The following is a 27,500-nucleotide window of genomic DNA, read 5'->3' as shown; positions in this document are numbered from 1 at the left end:
AAATTGCTGTAGAGCACAATTTTTGGATTTGGGGTTAGGTTTTTTCATTAGATCACAGTTTTAGCCAGTCCTGATGTGTGTGTTAAGTTTGGTGAGTTTTGAAGCATGTTAAGGGGGTAAAATTATAGCTCAAAGAGGCAAAAGTGACTGTTTTTGGTACTTTTTTGTCTTGAAGGGGGAATTGCCAACTTCCTGGTGATTTTAGCCCGAAGACATACAATTATGAGAAGTAGGTCTAAGTCAGACCTACCTAGAGGTTTTTGTTTCATGTCTCTCCGACCTTCCTAGTGGGAGTTACAGGCAGTCTGTTTTTTTTTTTTCCTAGGGGGCGCTAGAGCGCAATTTAGATTTTTGGGGTTCGGTTTTTTTATCAAAAGACAATTTTCGCAGGTCCTGATAAGTGTGTCAAAAATGGTGAGTTTTGAAGCATGTTAAGGGGGTAAAATTACAGCTCAAAGAGGCAAAAGTGACTTTTTTTAGTACTTTTTTGTCTTGAAGGGGGAATTGCCAACTTCCTGTTGATTGTAGCCCGAAGATGTACAATTATAAAATGTAGGTCTAAGTCAGACCTACATAGCAGTATTTTTTTCATGTCTCTCCGACCTTCCTAGTGGGAGTTACAGGCAGTGTACTTTTTGTGTTGTTATAGGGGGCGCTAGAGCGCAATTTTAAAATTAGAGGTTCGTTTTCTTTAAAAAAGGCAATTTTCGCAGGTCCTGATGTGTGGGTAAAATTTGGTGAGTTTTGAAGCATGTTAAGGGGGTAAAATTACAGCTCAAAGAGGCAAAAGTGACTTTTTTTAGTACTTTTTTGTCTTGAAGGGGGAATTGCCAACTTCCTGTTGATTGTAGCCCGAAGATGTACAATTATAAAATGTAGGTCTAAGTCAGACCTACATAGCAGTATTTTTTTCATGTCTCTCCGACCTTCCTAGTGGGAGTTACAGGCAGTGTACTTTTTGTGTTTTTATAGGGGGCGCTAGAGCGCAATTTTAATTTTTGAGGTTCGTTTATGAAAAAAAAGGCAATTTTCGCAGGTCCTGATGTGTGGGTCAAATTTGGTGAGTTTGGAAGCATGTTAAGTGGGTCAAATTAGTGCTCAAAGAGGCGGCGGAAGAATAATTATAAAGAACAAGTCCAACAAGACAGGCATCTATTTGTGGTGGTTTTGTCCCAATACTGTTGTCCAGTGATGGTCATAAGTGTCCCAATACTTTTGTCTACTTGTAGTCTGAAGTGTCCCAAGACTTTTGTCTAGTGTACCTACCTTGTCTGCATTGTGTGGGCACGTTAGTGCTTCCTGCTTTGAAGCAGCCATCTTGAAAAAACAGCACCGCAGGAGCATCAGTGCAGCGGGTCTTTGAAGGGTCATAAAATCAAAACCGGAGCAGGTATTACGAATCCCATCTATACTTTTAATCACAAGGGTTTAATCTCTCACCTGTGTTAGTTTGAAGGCGAAACGACAAACGCACTCAGAGGAGATAGATTTTGAAGGAAGGTGACCGGTTTTAACATAAATGTTGTATTGAAGGGGGAATAGAAAATTTCCAGTAGATTTTTGCTGGGGGTTGTCAATTTATGAAATGTAGGTCTAAGTAAGACCTACATAGAGATTTTTGTTTCATGTCTCTCCGACCTTCCCAGTGGGAGTTACAGGCAGTTTTGTAGTTTTTTGTCTTCCGAGGAGCAGTTTTTTGTCAGTTTTATTAAAAAATTGCTGTAGAGCACAATTTTTGGATTTGGGGTTAGGTTTTTTCATTAGATCACAGTTTTAGCCAGTCCTGATGTGTGTGTTAAGTTTGGTGAGTTTTGAAGCATGTTAAGGGGGTCAAATTATAGCTCAAAGAGGCAAAAGTGACTGTTTTTGGTACTTTTTTGTCTTGAAGGGGGAATTGCCAACTTCCTGGTGATTTTAGCCCGAAGACATACAATTATGAGAAGTAGGTCTAAGTCAGACCTACATAGAGGTTTTTGTTTCATGTCTCTCCGACCTTCCTAGTGGGAGTTACAGGCAGTCTGTTTTTTTTTTTTCCTAGGGGGCGCTAGAGCGCAATTTTGATTTTTGGGGTTCGGTTTTTTTATCAAAAGACAATTTTCGCAGGTCCTGATAAGTGTGTCAAAAATGGTGAGTTTTGAAGCATGTTGAGTGGGTCAAATTAGTGTTCGAAGAGGCGGCGGAAGAAAAATAATAATAATTAAAGCTGCAAGCAGCGTTGGACGGGCCCGCGTATTTGGCAGGTGCTAGTCCTAAGTGTCCCAATACTTTTGTGTACTTTTAGTCATAAGTGTCCCAAGACTTTTGTCTAGTGTACCTACCTTGTCTGCATTGTGTGGGCACGTTGGTGCTTCCTGCTTTTAAGCAGCCATCTTAGAAAAACAGCACCGCAGGAGCATCAGTGCAGCGGGTCTTTGAAGGGTCATAAAATCAAAACCGGAGCAGGTATCACAAAACGCTTCTGTTAATCTATGCACAAGGGTTTAATCTCTCTCCTGTGTTATTTTGAAGCCGAAAGGACAAACGTGCTCAGAGGAGATAGTTTTTGAAGGAAGGTGACCGGTTTTTCCAAAAAAATTGTTTTGAAGGGGGAATAGCAAACATCCTGTTTATTTTTGCTGGGGGTTGTCAATTTATGAAATGTAGGTCTAAGTGAGACCTACATAGAGGTTTTTGTTTCATGTCTCTCCGACCTTCCCAGTGGGAGTTACAGGCAGTTTTGTAATTTTTTTCTGCCTAGGAGCAGTTTTTTATCATTTTTATTCAAAAATTGCTGTAGAGCACAATTTTTGGATTTGGGGTTAGGTTTTTTCATTAGAGCACAGTTTTAGCCAGTCCTGATGTGTGTGTTCAGTTTGGTGAGTTTTGAAGCATGTTAAGGGGGTCAAATTACAGCTCAAAGAGGCAAAAGTGACTGTTTTTAGTACTTTTTTGTATTGAAGGGGGAATTGGCAACTTCCTGTTGATTTTAGCCCGAAGACATACAATTATGAGAACTAGGTCTAAGTCAGACCTACATAGAGGTTTTTGTTTCATGTCTCTCCGACCTTCCTAGTGGGAGTTACAGGCAGTCTGTTTTTTTTTTTTCCTAGGGGGCGCTAGAGCTCAATTTTGATTTTTGGGGTTCGTTTTTTTTATCAAAAGACAATTTCCGCAGGTCCTGATGAGTGTGTCAAATATGGTGAGTTTTGAAGCATGTTGAGTGGGTCAAATTAGTGTTCAAAGAGGCGGCGGAATAATAATAATAAAGAATAATAAAACACTAGAATAACAATAGGTCCTTATGTCCCATTGCATAAGGACTCCCTGTGGGAGTCCTTTTGCAATGGGCCACTGCGGGCCCTAATTAAAGCTGCAAGCAGCGTTGGACGGGCCCGCGTATTTGGCAGGTGCTAGTCCTAAGTGTCCCAATACTTTTGTCTACTTTTAGTCTGAAGTGTCCCAAGACTTTTGTCTAGTGTACCTACCTTGTCTGCATTGTGTGGGCACGTTGGTGCTTCCTGCTTTTGAGCAGCCATCTTAAGAAAACAGCACCGCAGGAGCATCAGTGCAGCGGGTCTTATAAGGGTCATAAAATCAAAACCGGAGCAGGTATCACAAAACGGTTCTGTTATTCTATGCACAAGGGTTTAATCTCTCTCCTGTGTTATTTTGAAGGCGAAACGACAAACGCACTCAGAGGAGATAGATTTTGAAGGAAGGTGACCGGTTTTAACAAAAATGTTGTTTTGAAGGGGGAATAGAAAATTTCCTGTTGATTATTGCTGGGGATTGTCAATTAATGAAATGTAGGTCTAAGAGAGACCTACATAGAGATTTTTGTTTTATGTCTCTCCGACCTTCCCAGTGGGAGTTACAGGCAGTTGTGTAGTTTTTGTCTTGCGAGGAGCAGGTTTTTGTCCGTTTTATAAAAAAATTGCTGTAGAGCACAATTTTTAGATTTGGGGTTAGGTTTTTTCATGAGATCATAGTTTTAGCCAGTCCTGATGTGTGTGTTAAGTTTGGTGAGTTTTGAAGCATGTTAAGGGGGTGAAATTACAGCTGAAAGAGGCAAAAGTGACTGTTTTTAGTAATTATTTGTCTTGAAGGGGGAATTGCCAACTTCCTGTAGATTTTAGCCCGACAATGTCCAATTATGAAAGCTAGGTGTAAGTCAGACCTACATAGAGGATTTTGTTTCATGTTTTTCCGACCTTCCTAGTGGGAGTTACAGGCAGTGTACTTTTTTTGTTTTTATAGGGGGCGCTAGAGCGCAATTTTAATTTTTGAGGTTCGTTTATTATAAAAAAGGCAATTTTCTCAGGTCCTGATGTGTGGGTCAAATTTGGTGAGTTTTGAAGCATGTTAAGTGGGTCAAATTAGTGCTCAAAGAGGCGGCGGAAGAATAAATATAAAGAACAAGACCAATTAAAGCTGCAAGCAGCGTTGTTCGGGCCCGCGTCTTTGGCAGGTGCTAGTCCTAAGTGTCCCAATACTTTTGTCTACTTGTAGTCTGAAGTGTCCCAAGACTTTTGTCTAGTGTACCTACCTTGTCTGCATTGTGTGGGCACGTTGGTGCTTCCTGCTTTTGAGCAGCCATCTTAGAAAAACAGCACCGCAGGAGCATCAGTGCAGCGGGTCTTTGAAGGGTCATAAAATCAAAACCGGAGCAGGTATCACAAAACGCTTCTGTTATTCTATGCACAAGGGTTTAATCTCTCTCCTGTGTGATTTTGAAGGCGAAAGGACAAACGCGCTCAGAGGAGATAGTTTTTGAAGGAAGGTGACCGGTTTTAACAAAAAAATTGTTTTGAAGGGGGAATAGCAAACATCCTGTAGATTTTTGCTGGGGGTTGTCAATTTATGAAATGTAGGTCTAAGTGAGACCTACGGAGAGGTTTTTGTTTCATGTCTGTCGGACCTTCCCAGTGGGAGTTACAGGCAGTTTTGTCCTTTTTTTCTTCCGAGGAGCAGTTATTTGTCCGTTTTATAAAAAAATTGCTGTAGAGCACAATGTTTAGATTTGGGGTTAGGTTTTTTCATTAGATCACAGTTTTAGCCAGTCCTGATGTGTGTGTTCAGTTCGGTGAGTTTTGAAGCATGTTAAGGGGGTCAAATTACAGGTCAAAGAGGCAAAAGTGACTGTTTTTAGTACTTTTTTGTCTTGAAGGGGGAATTGCCAACTTCCTGTAGATTTTAGCCCGACAATGTACAATTATGAAAGCTAGGTCTAAGTCAGACCTACATAGAGGTTTTTGTTTCATGTTTTTCCGACCTTCCTAGTGGGAGTTACAGGCAGTGTACTTTTTTTGTTTTTATAGGGGGCGCTAGAGCGCAAATTTAATTTTTGAGGTTCCTTTTTTATAAAAAAGGCAATTTTCGCAGGTCCTGATGTGTGGGTCAAATTTGGTGAGTTTTGAAGCATGTTAAGTGGGTCAAATTAGTGCTCAAAGAGGCGGCGGAAGAATAAATATAAAGAACAAGACCAATTAAAGCTGCAAGCAGCGTTGGTCGGGCCCGCGTATTTGGCAGGTGCTTCCTGCCTGTACCCATTCAACATATCTTCACCTGCACATTACCTACTTGCTCTGCATCTGAAACGCGCGCAGAGGAGAAAATGTTTGGAAAAAGGTTGACAGTTTTGACCCAACTTTTTTTTAGAGGGGGAATAGCAAACTTTGTGTTGATTTTAGCCGGGGGTTGTCAATAAATGAAATGTAGGTCTAATTGAGACCTACATAGGTTTTTGTTTCATGTATCGACAACATTCGTATTGGTAGTAGTTATAGCTGTAATACTAGTAGTAAAACTAGTAGTTTTGGTATTAGTAATAATTGTATTATTAGTAGTAGTTATAGTATCACTATTGTTAGTAGTTATAGTATTATTATTGTTAGTAGTAGTAATTGTAGTATTATGATTTGTAGTCGTAGTAATTGTAGTATGACTATTAGCAGTAATTGTAATAGTAGTATCATTAGTAGAAGAAGTAATTGTAGTATTATTAATAGCAGTAATTGTAATAGTAGTATTAGCAACAGTTATTGTATTTGTAGTATTAGTAACAGCATTTGTAGTAGTAATTGTAGTATTGTGAGTAGTAGGTGTAGTAATATTACTATTGGCAGTAGTTGTAATGGTAGTATTAGTATTAGCAGCAGTTATTGTAGTATTTTTAGTATTAGTAACAGCAGCATTTGTAGTAGTAAGTGCAGCATAGTGGTTAGTAGGCGTACTAATAGTGTTATTCTTAGCAGTAATTGTAATAGTAGTATCAATCAATCAATGTTTATTTATATAGCCCTAAAACACAAGTGTCTCAAAGGGCTGCACAAGCCACAACGACATCCTCGGTACAAAGCCCACATAATGGCAAGGAAAAACTCACCCCAGTGCGACGTCGATGTGAATGACTATGAGAAACCTTGGAGAGGACCGCATATGTGGGTAACCCCCCCCCCTCTAGGGGAGATTGAATGCAATGAATGTCGAGTGGGTGTGACATAATATTGTGAGAGTGTAGTCCATAATGGATCCAACATAATAGTAAGAGTCCAGTCCATAGTGGGGCCAACAGGACACCATCCCGAGCGGAGACGGGTCAGCAGCACAGAGATGTTGCCAGCCGATGCACAGGCGAGCGGTCCACCCCGGGGTCCCGACTCTGGACAGCCAGCACTTCATCCATGGCCACCGGACCTGTGCCCCCCGCGAGGGGAGCAGAGGAGCAAAGAAAAGAAACGGCAGATCAGCTGGTCTAAAGGGGGGTCTATTTAAAGGCTAGAGTATACAAATGAGTTTTAAGATGGGACTTAAATGCTTCTACTGAGGTAGCATCTGTAATTGTTACCGGGAGGGCATTCCATAGTACTGGAGCCCGAATAAAAACCGCTGTATAGCCCGCAGACTTTTTTTAGGCTCTGGGAATCACTAATAAGCCGGAGTTCTTTGAACGCAGATTTCTTGCCGGGACATATGGTACAATACAACGAACGCATGAATAATGATCTCAGCGTCGCTAGTGGATAAAATAGAACGAATTTTTGCGATATTACGGAGATGAAAGAAGGCCGTCTTAGTAACACTGTCAATGTGTGACTCAAAGGAGAGTGTTGGGTGGAAGATAATACCCAGATGCTTTACTGATTCGCCTTGTGTAATTGTTTGGTTGTCAAATGTTAAGGTGGTATTATTAAATAAATATCGGTGTTTAGCAGGACCGATAATCAGCATTTCCGTTTTCTTGGCGTTGAGTTACAAGAAGTTAGCGGATATCCATAGTTTAATTTCATTAAGACACGCCTCCAGCTGACTACAATCCAGCGTGTAGGTCAGCTTTAGGGGCATGTAGAGTTGGCTGTCATCAGCATAACAATGAAAACTAACACTGTATTTGCGTATGATGTCGCCTGGCGTGCAGGGCCAAGAACCGAACCCTGAGGAACTCCGCACGTTACCTTAACATAGTCTGAGGTCACATTATTATGGGAGACGCATTGCATCCTGTCAGTAAGATAAGAGTTAACCCACGACAAAGCTAAGTCTGACATACCATTGTAGTATTTTTAGTATTAGTAACATCAGCATTTGTAGTAATAAGTGCAGCATTGTGGTTAGTAGGCGTACAAATTGTAGTGTTATTATTAGCAGTAATTGTAATAGTATCAACAGTTATTGTATTTGTAGTATTAGTAACAGCAGCATTAGTAGTAGTAATTGTAGTATAATTATTAACAACCGCAACTGTATTATTAGTAGTAGTCGTAAATGTAATAGTAGTAGTAGCAGCAGCTATTGTAGTCAAATAAGTATTATTAGTAACATCCGCAATTTAAGTAGTCGTAATAGTAAAATTAGCATTTGTAGCATTGGTAGTGATAGTAATTGTAGTAGTAGCAGCAGCAGCAGCAGCAGCTTTTGTGTATTATTATTATTAGTAGTGATAGTAATAGCAGCTATTGTAGTATTATGTTATTAATATGTGTATTAGCAGCAGCTATAGTATTAGTAGTAATATTTATATATATATATTTCTATCTCTACTTGCTCTACAACCTCGGGTCACGCTGGTGCTTCCTGCCGTCACCCAGTCAATATATCATTACCTGCACATTACCTACCTTGTCTGTATCCCGGCATCTGTACATTTAAACCCCATACAAACAAGACAAGCAAACAACAGTCCCTGAGAGAATATAAACATGTACAGGTAGGATCATTGGTTTCCCCCGGTGAACGTGGGTACTGACAGGGGACGCGACGTGAACGCTGATCCATTGTCCCCCAGGCATGCAAAGCCATGCAAAGCGGCATGCAAACCCAGCAAGAACAGAGCAGGAAAAAAGCGACGACACCATAAGGACCAAGAGAAAAACCAGGGACATAGCAAAGACTGGGGTTGAGGTATGTTATTCCAGCATGCAAAGGAAGGTGACGGGACGTGGCGTGAAGGTAAGGGTGCAAAGAAAAGGTGCGCACAAGGCAAGGAAAAAAAAAACCTAACACTTAGCCTCAACTATAGACATGAAACAAAACTCGCTAACTGTGGCTATGAAAAAAAAAAAAAAAACTTACTTGGTAAGGCATGCAGCATGAGAAGAGCAGACGTATTGCATGGAACAGCATGAACAGAGCAGGAAAAAATTCGACGACACCATAAGGACCAACAGAAAAACCAGGGACATAGCGAGGACTGGGGTTGAGGTATGTTATTCCGGCATGCAAAGTGAAGTGACGGTACGTGGCGTGAAGGTAAGGGTGCAAAGAAAAGGCGCGCACAAGGCGGAGACAAAAAAAGTAACACATAGCCTCAACTATAGACATGAAACAAAAGTCGCTAACTGTGGCTATGAATCAACAAAAGACATGCAGCATGAGAAGAGCAGAGTTATTGCATGAAACAGCATGAAAAAAATCAACGACGACACCAGAAGGACCAACAGAAAAACCAGGCGTAAATAATGACATGGAGACAGGTGCTTGAGTCCAAAACGTGAAACAGGTGCAACTAATGAGTTGACAGGGAAACAAAACAAGAGGGTGAAAAAACAGGAACCAGTGGCGTTATAAAGAAACACAACATAACTAAAGAAAACATGCTCACAAGACATGGCAACAAGATATACTAACACCGAACTAAAACATTTCTACATCAAATCTAGTAATACATTATCATCTACAAACTAGAAGTTTTCCCTGTCAGTGCAGGATAAAAATGCAATAAGGTGCATGTATAAATAAATAAATATATAAAAATATATAAAAATATGTATAATAAATAAATAGATTACGTTACTGTACAGATAAATATATTGCACTTTTTCACATGCATGTTATATGGTCTTTTGTATTCCAGCAAGTTAATCCATTTTGGGGGTTGACGGTTGTGATGATGTTTAGGGACCCTCTTCGTCAGCAAAACTATCTGCAAACAAGACATCCAAATCAAACGTATCACCTTCATCTTGACCACGAAAACCACACAGGATGGCTTCGTGGTCACTGAAATAAGTGGACACCACTGCACAATCCACAGCATACTGTGTTGTTTTGACATAAACGTGGTCAATTAATGTCCCACTCTCTGTAGTCTCTTGTGTTACATGCTGGCAAAATCCATTTTGGCCCATTAATTTAGAAATTGATGAATGTTTGAGGAGGTCTTCATTAAAATCGCCCATTATAGCAATTGTGTTACTGATGGGATTTACACAATCAAGTAATTTAACCAGATTGGATTTAAAAAGTGAAATTGGATAACATGGCGGACGATAAATTACTGCCATCAAAAGGTTCTCTTTGGTAAACAGGCACACCAAGCACTCCAGATTTAAATCGGGCACCTGCAGAATCTCACAGTCCGAATTATCTACAACATATAATCCCACTCCGCCATGTTCGAGATCTCTAATCTCAGATAATTTGACATCATTGCTGCTGTAACACAAGGCTCGAGGACGACTGTGGAAAGTGTATCCCTCTATTTGGACACAGTCTGTTGAGGATTGTGCACTGAGCCACGTCTCTGTGACAGCAATACAGGTAGGCTGTAAATGCTGCGTACAAGACACCAAATGAGCGACGTGGCAACGTAAATTTTGGACGTTAAGCAAATACACAGAGAAACAGGGAGTTTCTAATGAAGGCTGTGGCTGTTCAAGTAGGAATGGGGGCATGCTATCCAATGCCCCCTTGACGGTGTGCTTGCAGTAAATGGCCTTTTCCTCAAAATCTGTAATCACAAGGCCGGATATATCCCTAACACGACTGAGGGCGACATACGCCTGGCCAGCTGCAAAAATCTTGTGTAAACACACGACAGCCTCGTCGACAGTTAGACCTTGCACTTTGTGAACAGTGCAGGCCCACGCGAGTTTAAGAGGAAACTGACGACGCAAACCGCCGCGTTTTGTCGCCGAATCCTCCACGGGGTCAATGGCAGTAGAATGCGGGCATTCTACAGCAGCATGGGAACGTTCCTTTCTCCTTTGTGAGCCTATCTTAGGATCATCAAATTTGACATAGACTACGAGGGGGAAGTCTTCATCTGCTCCAAATTGAATATAAGTCACCGTTCCACATGCGCCATTGACCAGACCGTCTGCCACAGCAACATTTTTACAAAGCATGACACGTGCTTCCGGAGCTAAACACAAACTCTTGGCCAAACACGTGTACGACGTTTTACCGTGATGCCCGACCACGCGCTCTAATTCACCCGTCTTCCTGCTGTTAATAAAATCTTGGGCCTCAATTGTAACATAATCTGGACAGGTTGCGAATAACCGCTTCAGATTATGCTCGCTGGCTTGCATATTCGTGGGATAAATATGCAAAGCAGCGCTCTGTTCCCCCGTCTCCCGAGACTTGAGGATATCGACGTCGCTTTGCGATAAGGGGGTTTCCTTTGACCGAACTCTAAGTCTATTTAGCAGCTCAGAAAAGACACTATCTTTTTGCCTCACAACTGTTTTTAGTTCTACCTTTGTGAAATGACACCAGAGGTCCACACCCACCTGACAGGTGTACAGCGGCCTCCCTTTAACGGGCGGCAACTGATAAAAGTCACCAACAGCTACAACACTAACGTTGCCAAATGGAGAAAAGTCCCCCGTCTGTTTAATTTGCCTTAACCGGCCATGCACATAAGCTAAAAGATGATGATCTACCATACTGATTTCGTCAATGATTAGAATTTGTAGGTGACCAAATTGAGCCCTCAAGGAGTTGATCTTATCTTCACCCAGAGGGATATACGGTAAACTAACCTGCATGCCAATACTAAAGGTGTGGTGAATTGTGGCTGCATGTAAACTGTATGCAGCGATGCCTGTGGGAGCAGTTAAGAGTACGCAGGTTTCATCCGGTTGGTACAGACGCGACAATAGTCTCCCTGCCTCGTACTGGATAGCTCTAATCAAATGGCTTTTTCCAGTACCTGCCCCACCAGTTACGAACACATGGAAAGGTTCTGGGGTTTTTCCCATCACCTTTTCTAGGCACCATTTCCTAATCCTATCAAAAATGCTCCTCTGCGTCTCATTGAGAGAATGGACCAGAGCTAAACCCTCCCTTCTAGGCAAAATGTTGGTGTTTCTCTCGATTGTAGCTACTTGTTTACCACCAACAAACAAATCGGGGACATTTTCCTCCAATTCAACTAGCTGCTCGTCCCTAATTTCCCCCTGCTGCTGCAGCCGCCTCTCCTCTAAACATTCCATGTGTTCGACTTGCTGTTCAGGACAAAGGTCCCCCCACGCATCCTCGTCGACACCGCCCAACATGTCCGCAATCTCCTGCGCACGCTCTAATCGAGGACAGTCCACTTCAAACTTTGCCCTGTTTTCATCGACGACGTCTCGCACTGGCCGCTCGGTCCCGCCAGCCGACGTCACATTACCTTCCTCGTGGAACTGTTTGTAGAACTCAAAGCCTTCCGGCTTGAGCTCTAAATCAGTTCTATAAGGAAGGAACAACTGCAGCAAACTCTGAAAGTGGGCTTCCTCCTGTTTCTCCAATTTGAACCGCATGTAGCGAACGACGGCAAACTGCGTTCGTGTTCTGCGCAAGACGAACCCTAAACCCCCTTGAAGTTCGATTTTATTGTCCGAGTTTTCATTCTGGCTGAGAATACGATACTCCGAACAAAACGTGGCTATGCACATATCCTCAAACACGACACTATCGGGCCTGTTCTTATACCTCTCGACAATGCTTGTCATCCACATGTTTTCGGACCTAAGGCCCTCTGAGGAAGCCCTTTGCAACAACACACTGAGGGGTAAACTCATCCGCACAATGTTATTCCCTGTTGGAATAAACACGACCTTCCTGGAACATTCTTTCAAATGCATGCTCATTAGCCTATACACTGCCTCCTGAGCGCAGACATCTCTGTTGTGTAAATATACACTGCCCAGTTTCTTTAGAGCGTCTTTAGCAGAGAGATTTCCTAGTTTATTTGCTTCCTTAAGGGCATTGCTCAATAACAGACCCATTTCGGTCTCTGATTTTGTGATGTACTTTATGATGTATATGATGACTGCGTAGGCGTCAGTGACAAAGCTAATGTCCATGTTAGCGTTCCAACACTTCAATAGATTCCTATTATACTGGTTAACCCAGGTGTCGTTTACCCCTCGCCTATAAACCACCTTATTCTTAGTCTCCAGCCGCCTATAAGCGAGCTCAAAGACTTCCTGGTTGATGCCCACACTGGCAAACAACTCTTCTACACTACCAAAAGGCTCCTCCCTCCCCATGGCATTCTTTACTCTCTCCATAAACATCTTCGCAACCTCCTTTGGCATCTTCCTTCCCTCATCGTCAAAACAGGTGCACTTTGGCCTGTTTTCTGAAGTGCGATCACCCTCTGTCCCCGTTCCCTTTTTAGGACAAACACATTCTTTGATTTTGCAGATGAACGTGCGTGCAGAGATGGGTTTAGGAAAATTGAAACGACATACCGTTTTATTTTTACGACATGACTTTGAATGCCGTTTTGAATGCGTTTGAACGGATGACACAACTTCCAATAGTGTGTCATCGCCAGAGGGTAGCTCACATGTCACATATTTATCAACAAACTCTGCAACTTCTACATCTGTGTTTTTATAAATTTGGGGAGCTCCCTCAATCCAAAACAGCGCATGAACATGGGGGGACCCACGCTGCTGGAACTCAATGCGATAAAAGAAATCTACAATCTTGCCAACTGGTTGAGATGGGGACATGAGTACTTCCTTCAAAAAACAGTGCCACCTGTAGTCAAACATCCTCGCGGCTGTGACCGGGTTGCGACGCAACAGCTCGCACCTATCGGCCCACTCTAACTGTTCTACTGTCTGCTGTCTGCCTTCCTGTCTCAGGATGCTGGCAAGGAGATTTTGCCAGCGCAAATCAGCAGAAGAAAAAGAGCAGAACCATGTAGGAATCCCCAATTGGCGGACACAAGCCAAAAGGTCTTTCTGAACGGAAGACCAAAAAGCTGGCGTCCCGCGAATGGGCCGAAGGAAACGAAAACCATCATCGAACTGTAGCAAGCGCTTCAGAGACTCGTCGTCTTTGAGCATGCCCGGGGAAATCCGCTGAGAATGCTGACCCCCCTTACCTTTACGCATGGCGACCGAAATACTACTTATCACTTGGTGTAATTCGGACATATACTGGCTAAAGAATATGTATTCCACATTGTGCGCAAAACGGCCGTCGGCGTGCATTATCCGATTATTAAAGTAGCGCGACAATGTTAAGCGATGCGTGCGGCGGGTGTGGAATGTATTTGTGCTCGTCGGAAACAGCACAGGGAAACACTTCGCCTCATTTAATTTGTCAGAAAGCATTCTAACCGGACTATTACCTTCCGCGGGGGCCAGACATACAACATCCGCAAAATACTGATCTAATGCTTCCTGACCGATATCAACAGGCATAAGACAAGTGTCCTGAAACATGCAGTGCTGTTGTCTGTCATGTAACATTTCATCTTGTACTATGTCTTCGGATTCCTCTTCTGCCCCAATTTCCTGCTCTACAGCCTCATCCTCACTGGACTGTGTGTCAACAACAACCTGCTTACCCTGACCAGCCTCTACAACAACCTCTTCCTCCCTACAAAAATCATTTGACCATTCCTCGTTGAACTCAATGTCTTTATACAAGACATTAGTTCTCTTTAAGTAATCTATAGCACGCCTGACACGCCACGAGTCAACAAATTGATACTCGTAGTGTCCTTTGTAGGTTAATTTCCGCTTTAACTTAACTTGAAGCAGAGACCCCTCCGTACTGGACCGCGGCAACACATTGGTGGTTTGTACAATGTTGGCCGGAACACAAGTAACAGGCCCATGTACACCATTCTGACCACCCTTAGGCAACGCCAACGCCTTCATAAAAGGGATGCGTAAAGCTAACAGGTGCTGCTCTAAGCTATTCAGACATCCCAGTTCTGGAGGAATGGGGTGTACAGCTAAGTTATTGTTCCAACATTCAGCTGGGAATTGACCTTTACTGATCTTACTATGACAAGTAAAACAAATCCACAACTGACCTCTGGACTCAACAATGGGACAGGGCTCAACACACTTATCATCACAACTATGCAGATAATGCTCACTAATGCAATTATTTGCAATGCCTGCCGTTGCTAAACGTGCTGCATATACTTCCTTCTCACAGCGCAGCACCTGATATTTAAACTGTAGCCTATGACAAACACTACACACGAAATCCGGTCCGTGTCTAACCTTATCCAAAAAACTATCCATGACAAAACCAAAATCTACAGACCTCTCCAGCCTCTGCTTCCGACTCAGCTGTACACTAGCTATTACTTGCTGCCTATGTTTTAAACTAACACTATACTGCCTTTTGCTGCCTAGTTTAACCCTGTCTCTGTGTTCTACATTGATCATGTACTTTTCTACACTGCGTGCTTTAATCCTATCTTTATGTTCTACATTGATCATGTACTTTTCTACACTGCGTGCTTTAATCCTATCTTTATGTTCTACATTGATCATGTACTTTTCTACACTGCGTGCTTTAATCCTATCTTTATGTTCTACATTGATCATGTACTTTTCTACACTGCGTGCTTTAATCCTATCTTTATGTTCTAAATTCTGTTTATATTTGCCGACACTGCCAGCTTTAACCCGGTCTCTGTGTTGTAAATTCTTCCTGTACTTCCCAACACTGTGTGTTTTAACACTGTACCTGTGCGTAATATTTTGACGGTATTTCGCGACACTGCGTGCTATAACCATGATTCTGTGATCCAAATTGTCTCTGTACTTTCCAACTGTGCGTGCCTTAACCCTGTTCCTGTAATCCAAATTGTAACTGTACTGCCCTACCATGCGTGTTTTCACCCTGTTCCTGTGCGCAAAGCTACATCTGTATTTGTCTAAACTTCGTGATGTATAGCTCTCCCTGAAGTTCAAGTCCTCACTATACATTTTCCTATAAAGCAGGGCACGTCTCTCTCGACGGCAAACATTAAATGTATCCTGCAGTCTTTTCTTACGCTTTAAATACTTTGTCGCATTAGAATCCCTACTTATTGTACTGCCCTCTACAACCTCTATAAAATCTTTACCTTTACAATCTATCCCATCTACTGCCAGCCCCGCTCCATTTGTCACTGAAGACCTAGTGCTACGGCCTATATCCCTGCCTAATTTACAATAACCATGACAACTTTGCAGTCCAGGCTTTAAAACACAAACAACATACTCAAAATGCTGGCCCCCGACATTCTCCAAGTAAATGCAGTCCGCTGACAAACACTTACTGCTGCAACGATACTTTAGCCAACGACCATCATGAAATGTGAAAATGTCAATGCCTAAATAATCTGCAGTGGCCTGGATTTCAACCTCTGTGGCCCAAGTCTTGACACACTTCATCCTGGACTGCTTGATGTACTCTAAAAGAGACATCTCGCTCCTCAAAAGACCCCGATACCTAGCCTCATTATTTTCTAACTCTCTACAGGCTGCCAGTCTAATCTTACGATGGTTCTTCTGTGAACCACTGACAGCCTGAGAAACAGCTCTGAAAAAGCAGTTCCCATCCGGAACTATTTTCTCGCTAAGGCAGGGAGCACCTAAGTAGCACACCTCTCTATGCACCAGAGCACCGACTTTCATAAAATCTACTTTTAATTGACTACACAAAGCCCTACAAACGTCATCACCAAGGGGACGGAAAAACAGTTTGTCTATCTCAGATGCAGAGACAAACACTACATCAGAGTTGACTGGAACGCTATCAAAACGCTTGGATTGTATGGACATGCGTTCACCAGAAAAAATCGTACGCTTTTTGCCATCAGTGGCAACAAATGCTGCTGTTGAGCCACTGCTAACTTCACTTAAAGTGAGAACAGAAGCGCCAGACAGTGCTGGGCTCGCTTCAACACCAGCCCCACTCTGACACACAGATGGGGCTGCAAAATCTTTTTCAAGGTCACTAAATCCTGGTGCCGGAGCAGTGCTCATCTCTATGAAGCCACTCTCCACAGAAACACCGGATTGTGGGTGGCTCACAGCTGGACCTGCATCACTCTCAAACAAGGAGGTGGTTGCACAAACATTGATGTCACTAAGCTTAGGTGCTGCAGCAGTGTTCATCTCAAAGATGCAACTCTCTACAGAAGCTCCAGACAACGCTGGACTTGCACCTACACTAACCCTAACGCCACACAGCTCAAAAGGCTTAGGCCCTGGACTGAGAGCGTCAGCCAAACAACAGATGTAGTGATGCAGGTCATCTAAACAGGAAAAGTGCAGTATTACACTGGTACCATTGTGATCTACCAGGCCACAGCTACTACGTGAGTGACTGTCAATCACAGCAAACTGTCCATCCTCACAGATGATGGCAGATGTAGACGTTACCAGTGTCAGCAGACACATGCTGTACTGCCTGAAAATTCCCTCTAATCCATTACGCAGAGTCACAAAGGGACCGTTTTCCTGCTCAACACCCACAGCACCTGATGCTGGGTGTTGACTAAACTGGAAACTAAACAACTGCTCGTCAATAACTACATTACTAGGTAGATCCGGCACGGACAAAAAATGCGACGGATGGCTGAAAATACCCAGGTTGCGCATACTACAGTAAAATTCATCGCCGGAATACAGGATGCGATCGAGATCCTGTGTCTCCCAAGAAAACACACTTTTCACCACATGCTTAGCTATACTACTTGCAGCAATTGCCATGCATTGCATCCCTCCGTAACTAAACCTGCTATCCCCCTGGTGAAAAGATCCGCGCACAACCTTAGCTAACCTAATTCCCCGACAATCCGTCTCGACCATTGCCACATGACGGCGGACAGACTGAGGTTCACTAACACTACCACTAGGGGGAGGAAAAGAAGCAACCTTATCTGTGAAGACCTGCAGCGGCACCTGGGCTTCCTCCTGGACATCACCCAGGCGGCCTAGGGTCGACTCCCGGTATGGGTGCCCCGCTCCATCTTTCACTGAAGACCTGGTACTACAGCCTATATCCCTGCCTAATTTACAATAACCATGACAACTTTGCAGTCCAGGCTTTAAAACACAAACAACGTACTCAAAATGCTGGCCCCCAACATTATCCAAGTAAATGCAGTCCGTTGACAAACACTTACTGCTGCAACGATACCTTAGCCAACGACCATCATGAAATGTAAAAATGTCAATGCCTAAATAATCTGCAGTGGCCTGGATTTCAACCTCTGTGGCCCAAGTCCTGACACACTTCATCCTGGACTGCTTGATGTATTCTAAAAGCGACATCTCGCTCCTCAAAAGACCCCGATACCTAGCCTCATTATTTTCTAGCTCTCTACAGGCAGCCAGTCTAATCTTACGATGGTTCTTCTGTGAACCACTGACAGCCTGAGAAACAGCTCTGAAAAAGCAGTTCCCATCCGGAACTATTTTCTCACTAAGGCAGGGAACACCTAAGTAGCCCACATCTCTATGCACCAGACCACCGACTTTCATAAAATCTACTTGTAATTGACTACACAAAGCCCTACAAACATCATCAGCGAGGGGACGGAAAAACAATTTCCCACTCTCTGATGCAGTGATAAACACTACATCAGAGTTTACTATAACGCTATCAAAAAGCTTTGATTGTTTAGACATGCGTTCACGGGACAAAATCTTACGCTTTTTGCCATCAGCGGCAACAAATTCTGCTGTTGAGCCACTGCTAACTTCACTTAAAAAAGTGAGAACAGAAGCACCAGACAGTGCTGGGCTCGCTTCAACACCAGCCCCAGTCTGACACACAGATGAGGTTGAAGAATTTTTTTCAAGGTCAGTAAATCCCGGTGCCGAAGCAGTGCTCATCTCTATGAAGCCACTCTCCACAGAAACACCGGATTGTGCGTGGCTCACAGCTTGACCTGCATCACTCTCAAACAAGGAGGTGGTGGCACAATCACCTTTGATGTCATTAAGCTCAGGTGCTGCAGCAGTGTTCATCTCAAAGATGCAACCCTCTACAGAAGCTCCAGACAACGCTGGACTTGCACCTACACTAACCCTAACGCCACACAGCTCAAAAGGCTGCGGCCCTGGACTGAGAGCGTCAGCCAAACAACAGATGTAGTGATGCAGGTCATCTAAACAGGAAAAGTGCAGTATTACACTGGTACCGTTGTGATCTACCAGGCCACAGCTACTACGTGAGTGACTGTCGACCACAGCGAACTGTCCATCCTCACAGATGATGGCAGATGTAGACGTTACCAGTGTCAGCAGACACATGCTGTACTGCCTGAAAATTCCCTCTAATCCATTACGCAGAGTCACAAAGGGACCGTTTTCCTGCTCAACACCCACAGCACCAGATACTGGGTGTTGACTAAAATGAAAACTAAACAACTGCTCGTCAATAACTACATTACTAGGTAGATCCGGCACGGACAAAAAATGCGACGGATGGCTAAAAATACCCAGGTTGCGCAAACTACTGTAAAATTCATCGCCGGAATACAGAATGTGATCGAGCTCCAGTGTCTCCCACGAAAACACGCTTTTCACCACATGCTTAGCTATACTACTTGCAGCAATGGCCATGCACTGCATCCCTCCGTAACTAAACCTGCTATCCCCCTGGTGAAAAGATCCGCGCACAACCTTAGTTAACCTAATTCCCCGACAATCCCTCGCAACCATTGCCACACGACCACAGACGGACTGAGGTTCACTAACACTAACAGTACCACTATCACTAGGTAGAGGAAAAGAAGCAACCTTATCTGTGGAGACCTGCAGCGGCACCTGGGTTTCCTCCTGGACAGCAGGCTCCTCCCTGATGACCGTTGGCTCCCCACAGACCGCAGGCACCTGAAAATGTAAGGGAGAAACGGTGACACCAACCTGCTCCCTCCGTCCGGCGCGGCTGACAGCCACAGGTCTCCGACGACGCATCCCAGGAGAAGCCTATAGAAAAGAAAAGAAAAATGTATAGGGGCTGTCTACTTATGGCATACTTTATTGGAAATTTTACAATTATGTATCACATACTCAAAAATTTCCCAACATTTGATTAACAACTACTGGTACTAATAATAACAGTTGTAAAATGGCTGTGGCATTTTATTAGGACGCCTTGCTGTTGAGGTGTTCAGGACATGTACCACCGGTAGGAGACCACGAGGAAGACCCAGGACACGCTGAAGAGACTATGTCTCTCAGCAGGCCTGAGAGCGCCTCGGGAAGAGCATGCAGAAGTGGCTGAGGAGAGGGAAGTTTGGGGTTCCCTGATTGGGCTGCTTCCCCCACGACCCAAGCCAGGAATAGCAGTAGAAGATGGATGAATGGATTATTACACAGAGAAAGTGTTGTATACACATGTATTATACATCAGTGTCTTACGATTCATTATTGACACTATACGTAGAAAGAAGTTTATGACACACATTACCTGGCCAGGTGGTGGGACAGCAATGCAGTCGGAGTCAGAGGAAGGAGTGAACTCCCTCCGTCCGGCGCGCTTGACGGCCACAGGTCTCCGACGACACCTCCCAGGAGAAGCCTATAGAAATGAAAAGAAAAATTAATAGAGGCTGTCTACTTAATGAGTACTTTATTGGATATTTGACAATTATGTATCACATACTCAAAAATGTCCCAACATTTGATTAACAACTAGTGGTAATAATGGTAATAGTAATAGCAGTTGTAAAATGGCTTGGGCATTTTATTAGGACGCCATGCTGTTGGTGTTCAGGACATGTACCACCGGTAGGAGACCACGAGGAAGACCCAGGACAGACTGAAGAGACAATGTCTCTCAGCAGGCTTGGGAGCACCTCGGGATCCCCCAGGAAGAACAGGTGGAAGTGGTTGAGGAGGGGGAAGTTTGGGCTTCCCTGATTGGGCTGCTGCCCCCGCGACCCAAGCCCGGATAAGCAGTAGAAGATGGATGAATGAATTATTACACAGAGAAAGTGTTGTATACACATGTATTATACATCAGTGTCTTAGATTCGTTATTGACACTATATGTAGAAAGAAGTTTATGACACACATTACCTGGCCAGGTGGTGGGACAGCAGTGCAGTGGGAGTCAGAGGAAGGAGCGAACTCCTCCATGGCATCCAACATAGGACTGCTGAACCACACAGGGTTGGACGGGATGGGAAGGGACTGTAGCACCGGCTGTGTTCCAGCCTTCCAAACATAAAAAAAAAGAAAGTAACATAGTTAATTTTATGTATACAGAATGAGAAATGTTTGTGAGCAAACAATAGCCAGAGACTGTGGCAACGTTTGTAAAGGTTTCAGACAACTCGTTAATAAGAAGAGACATGCTTAACACACTCCAATAAAACAAACTATTTTTGTTGTCTTTTGATGACAGTGACAACCAAATGTCATCTAAACTAGGCTTATACGTCAATCAAGCAATCAATGAATATTTCTATAGCCCTAAATCACAAGTGTCTCAAAGGGGTGCCCGTTGATGTGAATGACTATGAGAAACCTTGGAGAGGACTGCATATGTGGGTAACCTACCCCCTCTGTGGGGGGGTGGGGGGGGGGGGTAGGCATAATATAACATCAAAAAGGTGTCTGAATCATGACAGTTTTTGCCGGTTAATCAGCAACACCTGTCACTCACTGTGCTATGTTGTCCTGTCTTGTAAGGAGGCCTCATCTTATAAAAATGTACACTGTTAAAGTACATCATAAACTATAGAGCCGTTGTTTAATTAATTGTACAAAATATATTATCATAATTAAAAAATAAACAAAAACAAAATAAGTGAAAACGGCTCTAAAATAGACAGCGACCCACAGCAACACATTACCTTTCCCTCCCGTCCAACCGTTGTCCACCTCCGGGGATCTGGGCGCCGACGGGGCAGGGGGTCTGGCCTCGTCACCAGGGCATGTGGCGACGTCCACCAAGGGGAAGGAGGCGCAGGCCCCACCAGGATGGGCGAGCCACCTGTGTCAGCATGAAGATAAGAAATTGTATGTTAAACACATGCTCATCTACATGTGAAGAGTACCTATAAAGCATGGTTGTCCAAAATTTTTTCACTGAGGGCCGCACATAGAAAAATCAAAGCTAGCAGGGGCCATTTTGATATTAATTATTTAAAAAAGCAATACATGTATAAAAAATATACATTTAGGCTTCTACTCAGGCTTGATCCCAGGGACCACAAAGGGATATTGTCCAGAAAATCTAGAAAATGTGTCGTTATTCAGTAAAGTATTTGTTATTCGTCAAGTTTTTAAATCTGTAGATCAACAGTAGGTCAATATAACAATTGTTATAGATTTAAATAGTATGCTCTGTTTTGTCAAAGAAAACCCTTTTTTAATGAGAAAACACAAAATATGCAATAATTCCATAAAAAAAATTTTAAGTGGGATATTTGAGATTATATAATAGAGCCATAAAAAGGTCAATAACTTATAACACCAGAGATTATAATTAATTATTATTATTTGAACAATGACACTTAAAAACTAATCACACTAAAATAGTAGGGGATCCAAAAGGGTCCTACTCATTAAAGTGTTTACTTTTAACACAATCTCGAGATCAACTTCAAATCTCTGTCAATTATAAGTTTTATGTTTGTTTATGTATTTGGTAAGTTTGTTTTAGGACCTTCTTAAAAAAAAAAAAAAACAGCTATATTTTTTTACATGGCAAGCAAAATATGCAACATTTTCCCCAAAAAATATCTCAAAATATTTAATGTGACGTAATTGGAGCTCTGAATAGTTAAATAATTAATAATGACAGATTAGGATTCATTATTATTTTTTAAAGAAAGAAACAGCCTACATGGCAGCTTTGTGTGATTAAACATAGCGACATTTTCTTGTTACATTTCACCGGGTAGCTCTTTAAATACCAGTTTAAATGTTTAGTAATTATTTTTCCAATCGTATTTTTAAAATGTGCCGTGGGGCCGTTTACAAATGAGCTGGGTGCCGCAAAAGGCCCCCGGGCCGCTCTTTGGTCACACCCCTGCTCTAGATAAACATTAGGTCTATCTATCAATATAACATATTTTAAAGAAAGAAATTGTATGCTATTTTTGTCAAAGAAAAATGTATTTAATGAAAAAAACAAAATATGCAATATTTTCACCCAATAAAATTTGTAAGTAGGATATTTGAGATTATATAATAATAGAGCCTTAAAAAGGGCAATAACTCATAACAGAGATTGTAATGATGTTAATTTGAGCAATGACACTTAAAAACTAATCACACTAAAATTTTAGGGAATACAAAAGGGTCCTACTCATTAGTGTTAAAAAAATAAATAATAAATTGTGTTGTTTTTACTGTTTACTTTTAACACAATATTCTCGAGATCAACTTCAGACCTGTTTGCTCTTTAAATACCACCTTTAATGTTTGTTTCCCTCCCCCCAATGGTAATTTTGAAATGTGTCGTGGGGCCGTAAAAAAATTATCTGAGGGCGGCAAATGGCCCCCGGGCCGCACTTTTGACACCCATGCTATAACGCATATGATAAGCTGTTCAAAACTTACGAGCGACCAACTCGGGGACAGGAGGCATGGGGGTCCATGACTGCCGCTCTGCCATCTTCCTCCAAAGAACAGCAGATGCAGTGATGCAGGCCATCTAAACAGGAAAAGTGCAGTATAACACGGTTACCATTGTGATCTACCAAAAAAATTGGCACTTAGTTTATTAAAATAATACAGAATGAGAAAAGTTTCTGAGCAAACCATAGCCAAACTGTGGCAACTTTTCTAAAGGTTTCAGCCAACTCGTTAAGAGACATGCTTAACACACTCCAACAAAACATTAACTGTTTTAATTTTGATGTTTGTGACAACTAAATAAAAGCAAAACTAGGCTTATACTTAGCATAAGATAACATCAAAAAGCTGTCAAAAAACATGACTGTTTTAGCTGTAAAATCAGCAACACCTGTCACTCACTCCTTTATTTTGTTCTTTCTTACAAGGAGGCCTCGTCTTAAGAAAATGTGCACTGTTAAAGTATATCATAAACTATAGAGCCGTTAGTTATGTCATCATACAAAATGTATTATCATAAATAAAAAAGTAACAAAAACAAAAAACAGCTGTAAAATACAGACAGCAGCCCACAGCAACACATTACCTCTCCCTCCTGTCCAACCCTGGGCCACGTCCGGGGATCCAGGCAGTCCTTCAGACCAGGGGAAGGAGGTGCAGGGGGATCGGGTGCGAACAGGGTGAGCGCAGCGTCGCACAACAGCTCCACCAGGATGGGCGAGCCACCTGTGTCGCTGAGGTGCACCTGAATAACAGATACAGAACACATTGGCTCCATAAGTGTATCCAACACCACAGAAAGCAAATAGGCTGTCATAACAACTGTACAGTTGCTGTACTTACGCCGTCATAACACCACAGCTCCAACCGATCCAGCAGGAAGCTGCTGGTCACAGCCACGAATGGGAGACCTGATCCAGATTTAAGGAAAGTCATTATACTTGCATACTTTGAATTTGCTGTGAAAGCTACAATTGTGCCAGCGCAAAGATGAAAGCATGAACGTACCCATGCGTGCTGCGACGCGGTGGTGCTCCTGACGCAGCAGATCCTGCAGGCCCACGGGTTTGTTCAGACGCGGGGGGAAGTCCAGAACAAACACCTACAGACATTTTATCACATTTATGGCTAAAAATACAATAAAAAAAAACACAGGCTGCTGTAAACAGCAATATACAACAAAAAGTTAAAACAAACGCACCTTGGGCCAGCGGCTGCGGACTCTGGTCAGGAGCGCGCCGAACTCCACCGCCGCATTGCCACGGTCCAGGTCGTTGCTCGGGGCCAGCACGCAGACGACATCCGGGGTCCACGGGAACTCCAGGCGCCCCACCTCTTTCCTCAAGTCAGCTGCACCTGCACCTGGAACAGACAGAAAAGAAAAAGAGAGAGGTACCTTGGGTAAGGCGACGTCCCCATCCACCAGGCCCCTCAGGTGGGAGTCGCCGATGACGAAGACAGTCTGAAAAAACAAACACTTTGCTTTAGAACAGACACAAGAACCATGACTAACAACTCAGTCTTGACGAAAGAAGAAATGGTACCTTCTTCTCCGGGGCGAAAGCTGGAGGGACAAACTTCACCTGACGGCCAGTCAGGTCCGAAGTCGGCCACCTCCGCACGCGGTGGCGGAACCCAGTGCCGCGCCCTATGTAATGAAGAGACGAAATTGTGTATTAAACACATGCTCATCTACATGTGAAGAGTACCTTTAAAGCAGAATGAACAGCCTACATGGCAGCTTTGTGTGATTAGAGTAAAAAGTGCTACAGTTTCTTGTTACATTTCACCAGTTTGCTCTTTAAATACCACTTTTAATGTTTATAATTTTTTTTCAATCGTATTTTTAAAATGAGCCGTGGGGCCGTAAAAAAACGACCTGTGGGCCACACTTTGGACACCCCTGCTATTAAGCATACGATAAGCTGTGCAAGACTTACGAGCGACGAACTCGGGCACAGGAGGCATGGGGGGCGATGACTGCCGCTCTGCCAACTTTGTCCTGGCGGCTAGTGCCCGCCTGTGGCCCTTGGCACGCGGCATCTAAACAGATACACACACAAAGAGAGCTGTTAAATTGTAGCAAAGAAAACACAAAGATCAGAGTGAAACGTTGTCAACGTTCTTCCACATAGGGTTATGACCAGTGTTGGGACTAACGCGTTACAAAGTAACACGTTACTGTAACGCCGTTAGTTTCGGCGGTAACTGGTAATGTAATGCGTTATTTTGTATATTGAGTAACTCAGTTACCATTACTACATGATGCGTTACTGGTTATTTAACGTTATTTTTTTTATGTAGTATCGGATAGAAACAGAAGATCGGAGTGTGTTTTATAGCAGTGCTGCGGTGGAAAAGAAGAGGCGTGCTTTCTGTGGGTGGGGGCGGGGGACTCCCAGACCGTAGTTGAGAGGCGCAGGGGAGATGTTCCTCCAGGGCCTATGTACTTCGGGGCTAACAACCTTCACTTTACCCGGAAGTGGGTCTTTACAGCTGAGGGCGAAAGACGAGGCCGGCGGTTTGTTGCAACTTTGTGACTTTATTGGACGCAGCCATCCACCAAGCTAGAGCACCTGCACGCACACCCTCACCTTTCTCGCCCACTCACTCACTGACGTCCCTCACCTCACATGCTGTCATACCATAAAGGGACACACACACACACACACACACACACACACACACACCTCTCATAACTAACATGACATTAAGGTTGAAGGCAGAAGTCGAGTGTCTTAACATTGTCACTACTTGTCTTTTGTTGAGCACAAAGAAAAGAACATTTTAGTAAAATGTAAGTTGTGTCTAGGAGCAAAGATCCTATCTACTTAAGAGTTAAAGTGTCATTATGTTGCAGCTATTTAAAATTATTGAGTAAATATGTTGTGGCCTGAAATAAATTAGCCTTTTGAAACATATCTTAGTCTTTGTGTGTTGTATGTAGACCACATTGCTTGGCAGAGTTCAGTGATGCAAATGCATGTCAAGTTGATCAACAGAGTATATAATTCTCCAGTGCAATAACAGTACAGAAATGAAGGCTAAAAGGGCATTAATGGGGGGGGGGGTAACTAAACAGTTACTTGTCACAGGAACGCATAACTTTTTGGTGTAATTAACAGAGTTAGTAACTGAGTTAGATTTGAAATAAAGTAAATAGTAACTGTAACCAGTAACTAACCAAACACTGGTTATGACAGTGTTTTTTCCCTCGCCATTTCAATAAATAAAATAAATCACACTCACCTTAGCAGGAACTATGTGATGGGAAGTGTGTCCAGTGAGTGTGTCTGTGTGGTATTTTAGTGAGTGTGTCTGTGTGGTATTTTAGTGAGTGTGTCTGTGTGAATAATTTATGTATATCTGTTATGTATATGCGTGTTGGTCAATTGTTGTGCTCACAACTCTGAAAGAATTCACCAGAAGCAGTGCACACAACCTGGAATCACAACCTGGAATCAAAGAATAGACATAGGTTGTATTTAACAGCAAATTGTGTATATTTCTATAACCTTGCACTTTCAAAAGGGTAGTAACACAGGTAAACCACAAAAAGACATCATATTATAGCAGCATTAACACTCACATGACTTCAGTACTGCTACTGAACATCAGCAGCATATTCTTGTAAAAAAAAGAATGATCAGAAAGCAGTTGCTGTAAACACACACGGCATATACGCGACAGAAAAACCGGGGTTAGTCGGCAATGTACGCTGTAATTTTGCATTTTTGTGAGCAAACGCACAAACTCCCTGAGCATTCAGTGGAGCACATGTGAGCAACATCAGACGTGCACACTGTGGCCACACCAGCATCACACCTGTCCCAAACCTGACATCATAACAACAGAAATGATGTACCGTATTTTCCGCACTATAAGGCGCACCGGATTATTAGCCGCACCTTCAATGAATGGCATATTTCATAACTTTGTCCACCAATAAGCCGCCCCGGACTATAAGCCGCGCCTACGCTGCGCTAAATGGAATGTCAAAAAAACAGTCAGATAGGTCAGTCAAACTTTAATAATATATTAAAAACCAGCGTTCTAACAACTCTGTTCACTCCCAAAATGTACGCAAATGTGCAATCACAAACATAGTAAAATTCAAAATAGTGCAGAGCAATAGCAACATAATGTTGCTCGAACGTTAATGTCACAACACACAAAATAAACATAGCGCTCACTTTCTGAAGTTATTCTTCATTCGTAAATCCTTCGTCTTCGGTGTCCGAAGTGAAAAGTTGGGCAAATTTACGATCCACTGGCAGATGTTGGCGTCGCCTGGCGCTGCCTCCTCGTCTTAGTGAAGGTGTGTTCGCCTTCTGTCTTCCATTGTTCCCACGCAGTTAGCAGTCTAGCTTCGAATGCCCTGTTGACACCAATATCTAGCGGCTGGAGGTCTTTTGTCAATCCACCCGGAATGACGGCGAGTATTGAATTAAGCGCGTAAGC

At 43.0% G+C, this 27,500-nt stretch overlaps 3 protein-coding genes across 3 annotated transcripts in view; 1 reads left to right on the top strand and 2 right to left on the bottom strand.

Annotated features, from left to right (window-relative positions):
* The window catches only part of LOC133621437 (uncharacterized), a 52,303-nt gene extending 25,812 nt beyond the window's left edge, over positions 1 to 26,491 (bottom strand). The window contains exons 1-8 of the mRNA XM_072915630.1: positions 26,289 to 26,491; positions 24,980 to 25,082; positions 24,584 to 24,687; positions 24,241 to 24,501; positions 24,048 to 24,141; positions 23,883 to 23,950; positions 23,626 to 23,784; positions 23,025 to 23,118 (exon numbers count right to left, since the gene is read on the bottom strand). Of these exons, the coding sequence (XP_072771731.1) occupies positions 23,025 to 23,118; positions 23,626 to 23,784; positions 23,883 to 23,950; positions 24,048 to 24,141; positions 24,241 to 24,501; positions 24,584 to 24,687; positions 24,980 to 25,082 (883 nt within the window). The 5' untranslated portion in view covers positions 26,289 to 26,491. The remainder of the gene's footprint in view (positions 1 to 23,024; positions 23,119 to 23,625; positions 23,785 to 23,882; positions 23,951 to 24,047; positions 24,142 to 24,240; positions 24,502 to 24,583; positions 24,688 to 24,979; positions 25,083 to 26,288) is intronic.
* Positions 1 to 27,500, top strand: part of LOC133621298 (snaclec 6-like) — a 92,371-nt gene that overhangs the window by 42,740 nt on the left and 22,131 nt on the right. The gene's annotated exons all lie outside the window — the stretch shown is intronic.
* On the bottom strand, positions 9,257 to 20,239 carry LOC133608199 (uncharacterized). Its single transcript, XM_072915657.1, has 2 exons — positions 19,921 to 20,239; positions 9,257 to 19,436 (listed from the first exon to the last, which is right to left on the bottom strand). The coding sequence occupies exon 2, from the start codon at positions 19,422 to 19,424 to the stop codon at positions 9,372 to 9,374; it is 10,053 nt and encodes a 3,350-aa protein (XP_072771758.1). The 5' UTR covers positions 19,425 to 19,436; positions 19,921 to 20,239; the 3' UTR covers positions 9,257 to 9,371.

This window comes from Nerophis lumbriciformis, linkage group LG21, assembly GCF_033978685.3.
Source record: "Nerophis lumbriciformis linkage group LG21, RoL_Nlum_v2.1, whole genome shotgun sequence".
Taxonomy (NCBI): Eukaryota; Metazoa; Chordata; class Actinopteri; order Syngnathiformes; family Syngnathidae; genus Nerophis; species Nerophis lumbriciformis.
This window is presented reverse-complemented; position numbering and strand designations above follow the sequence as displayed.

What these genes read in the sequence shown, in the direction of transcription:
- LOC133608199 (XM_072915657.1), bottom strand. Translation starts at nt 19,424, where the DNA reads ATGCGTCGTCGGAGACCTGTGGCTGTCAGCCGCGCCGGACGGAGGGAG.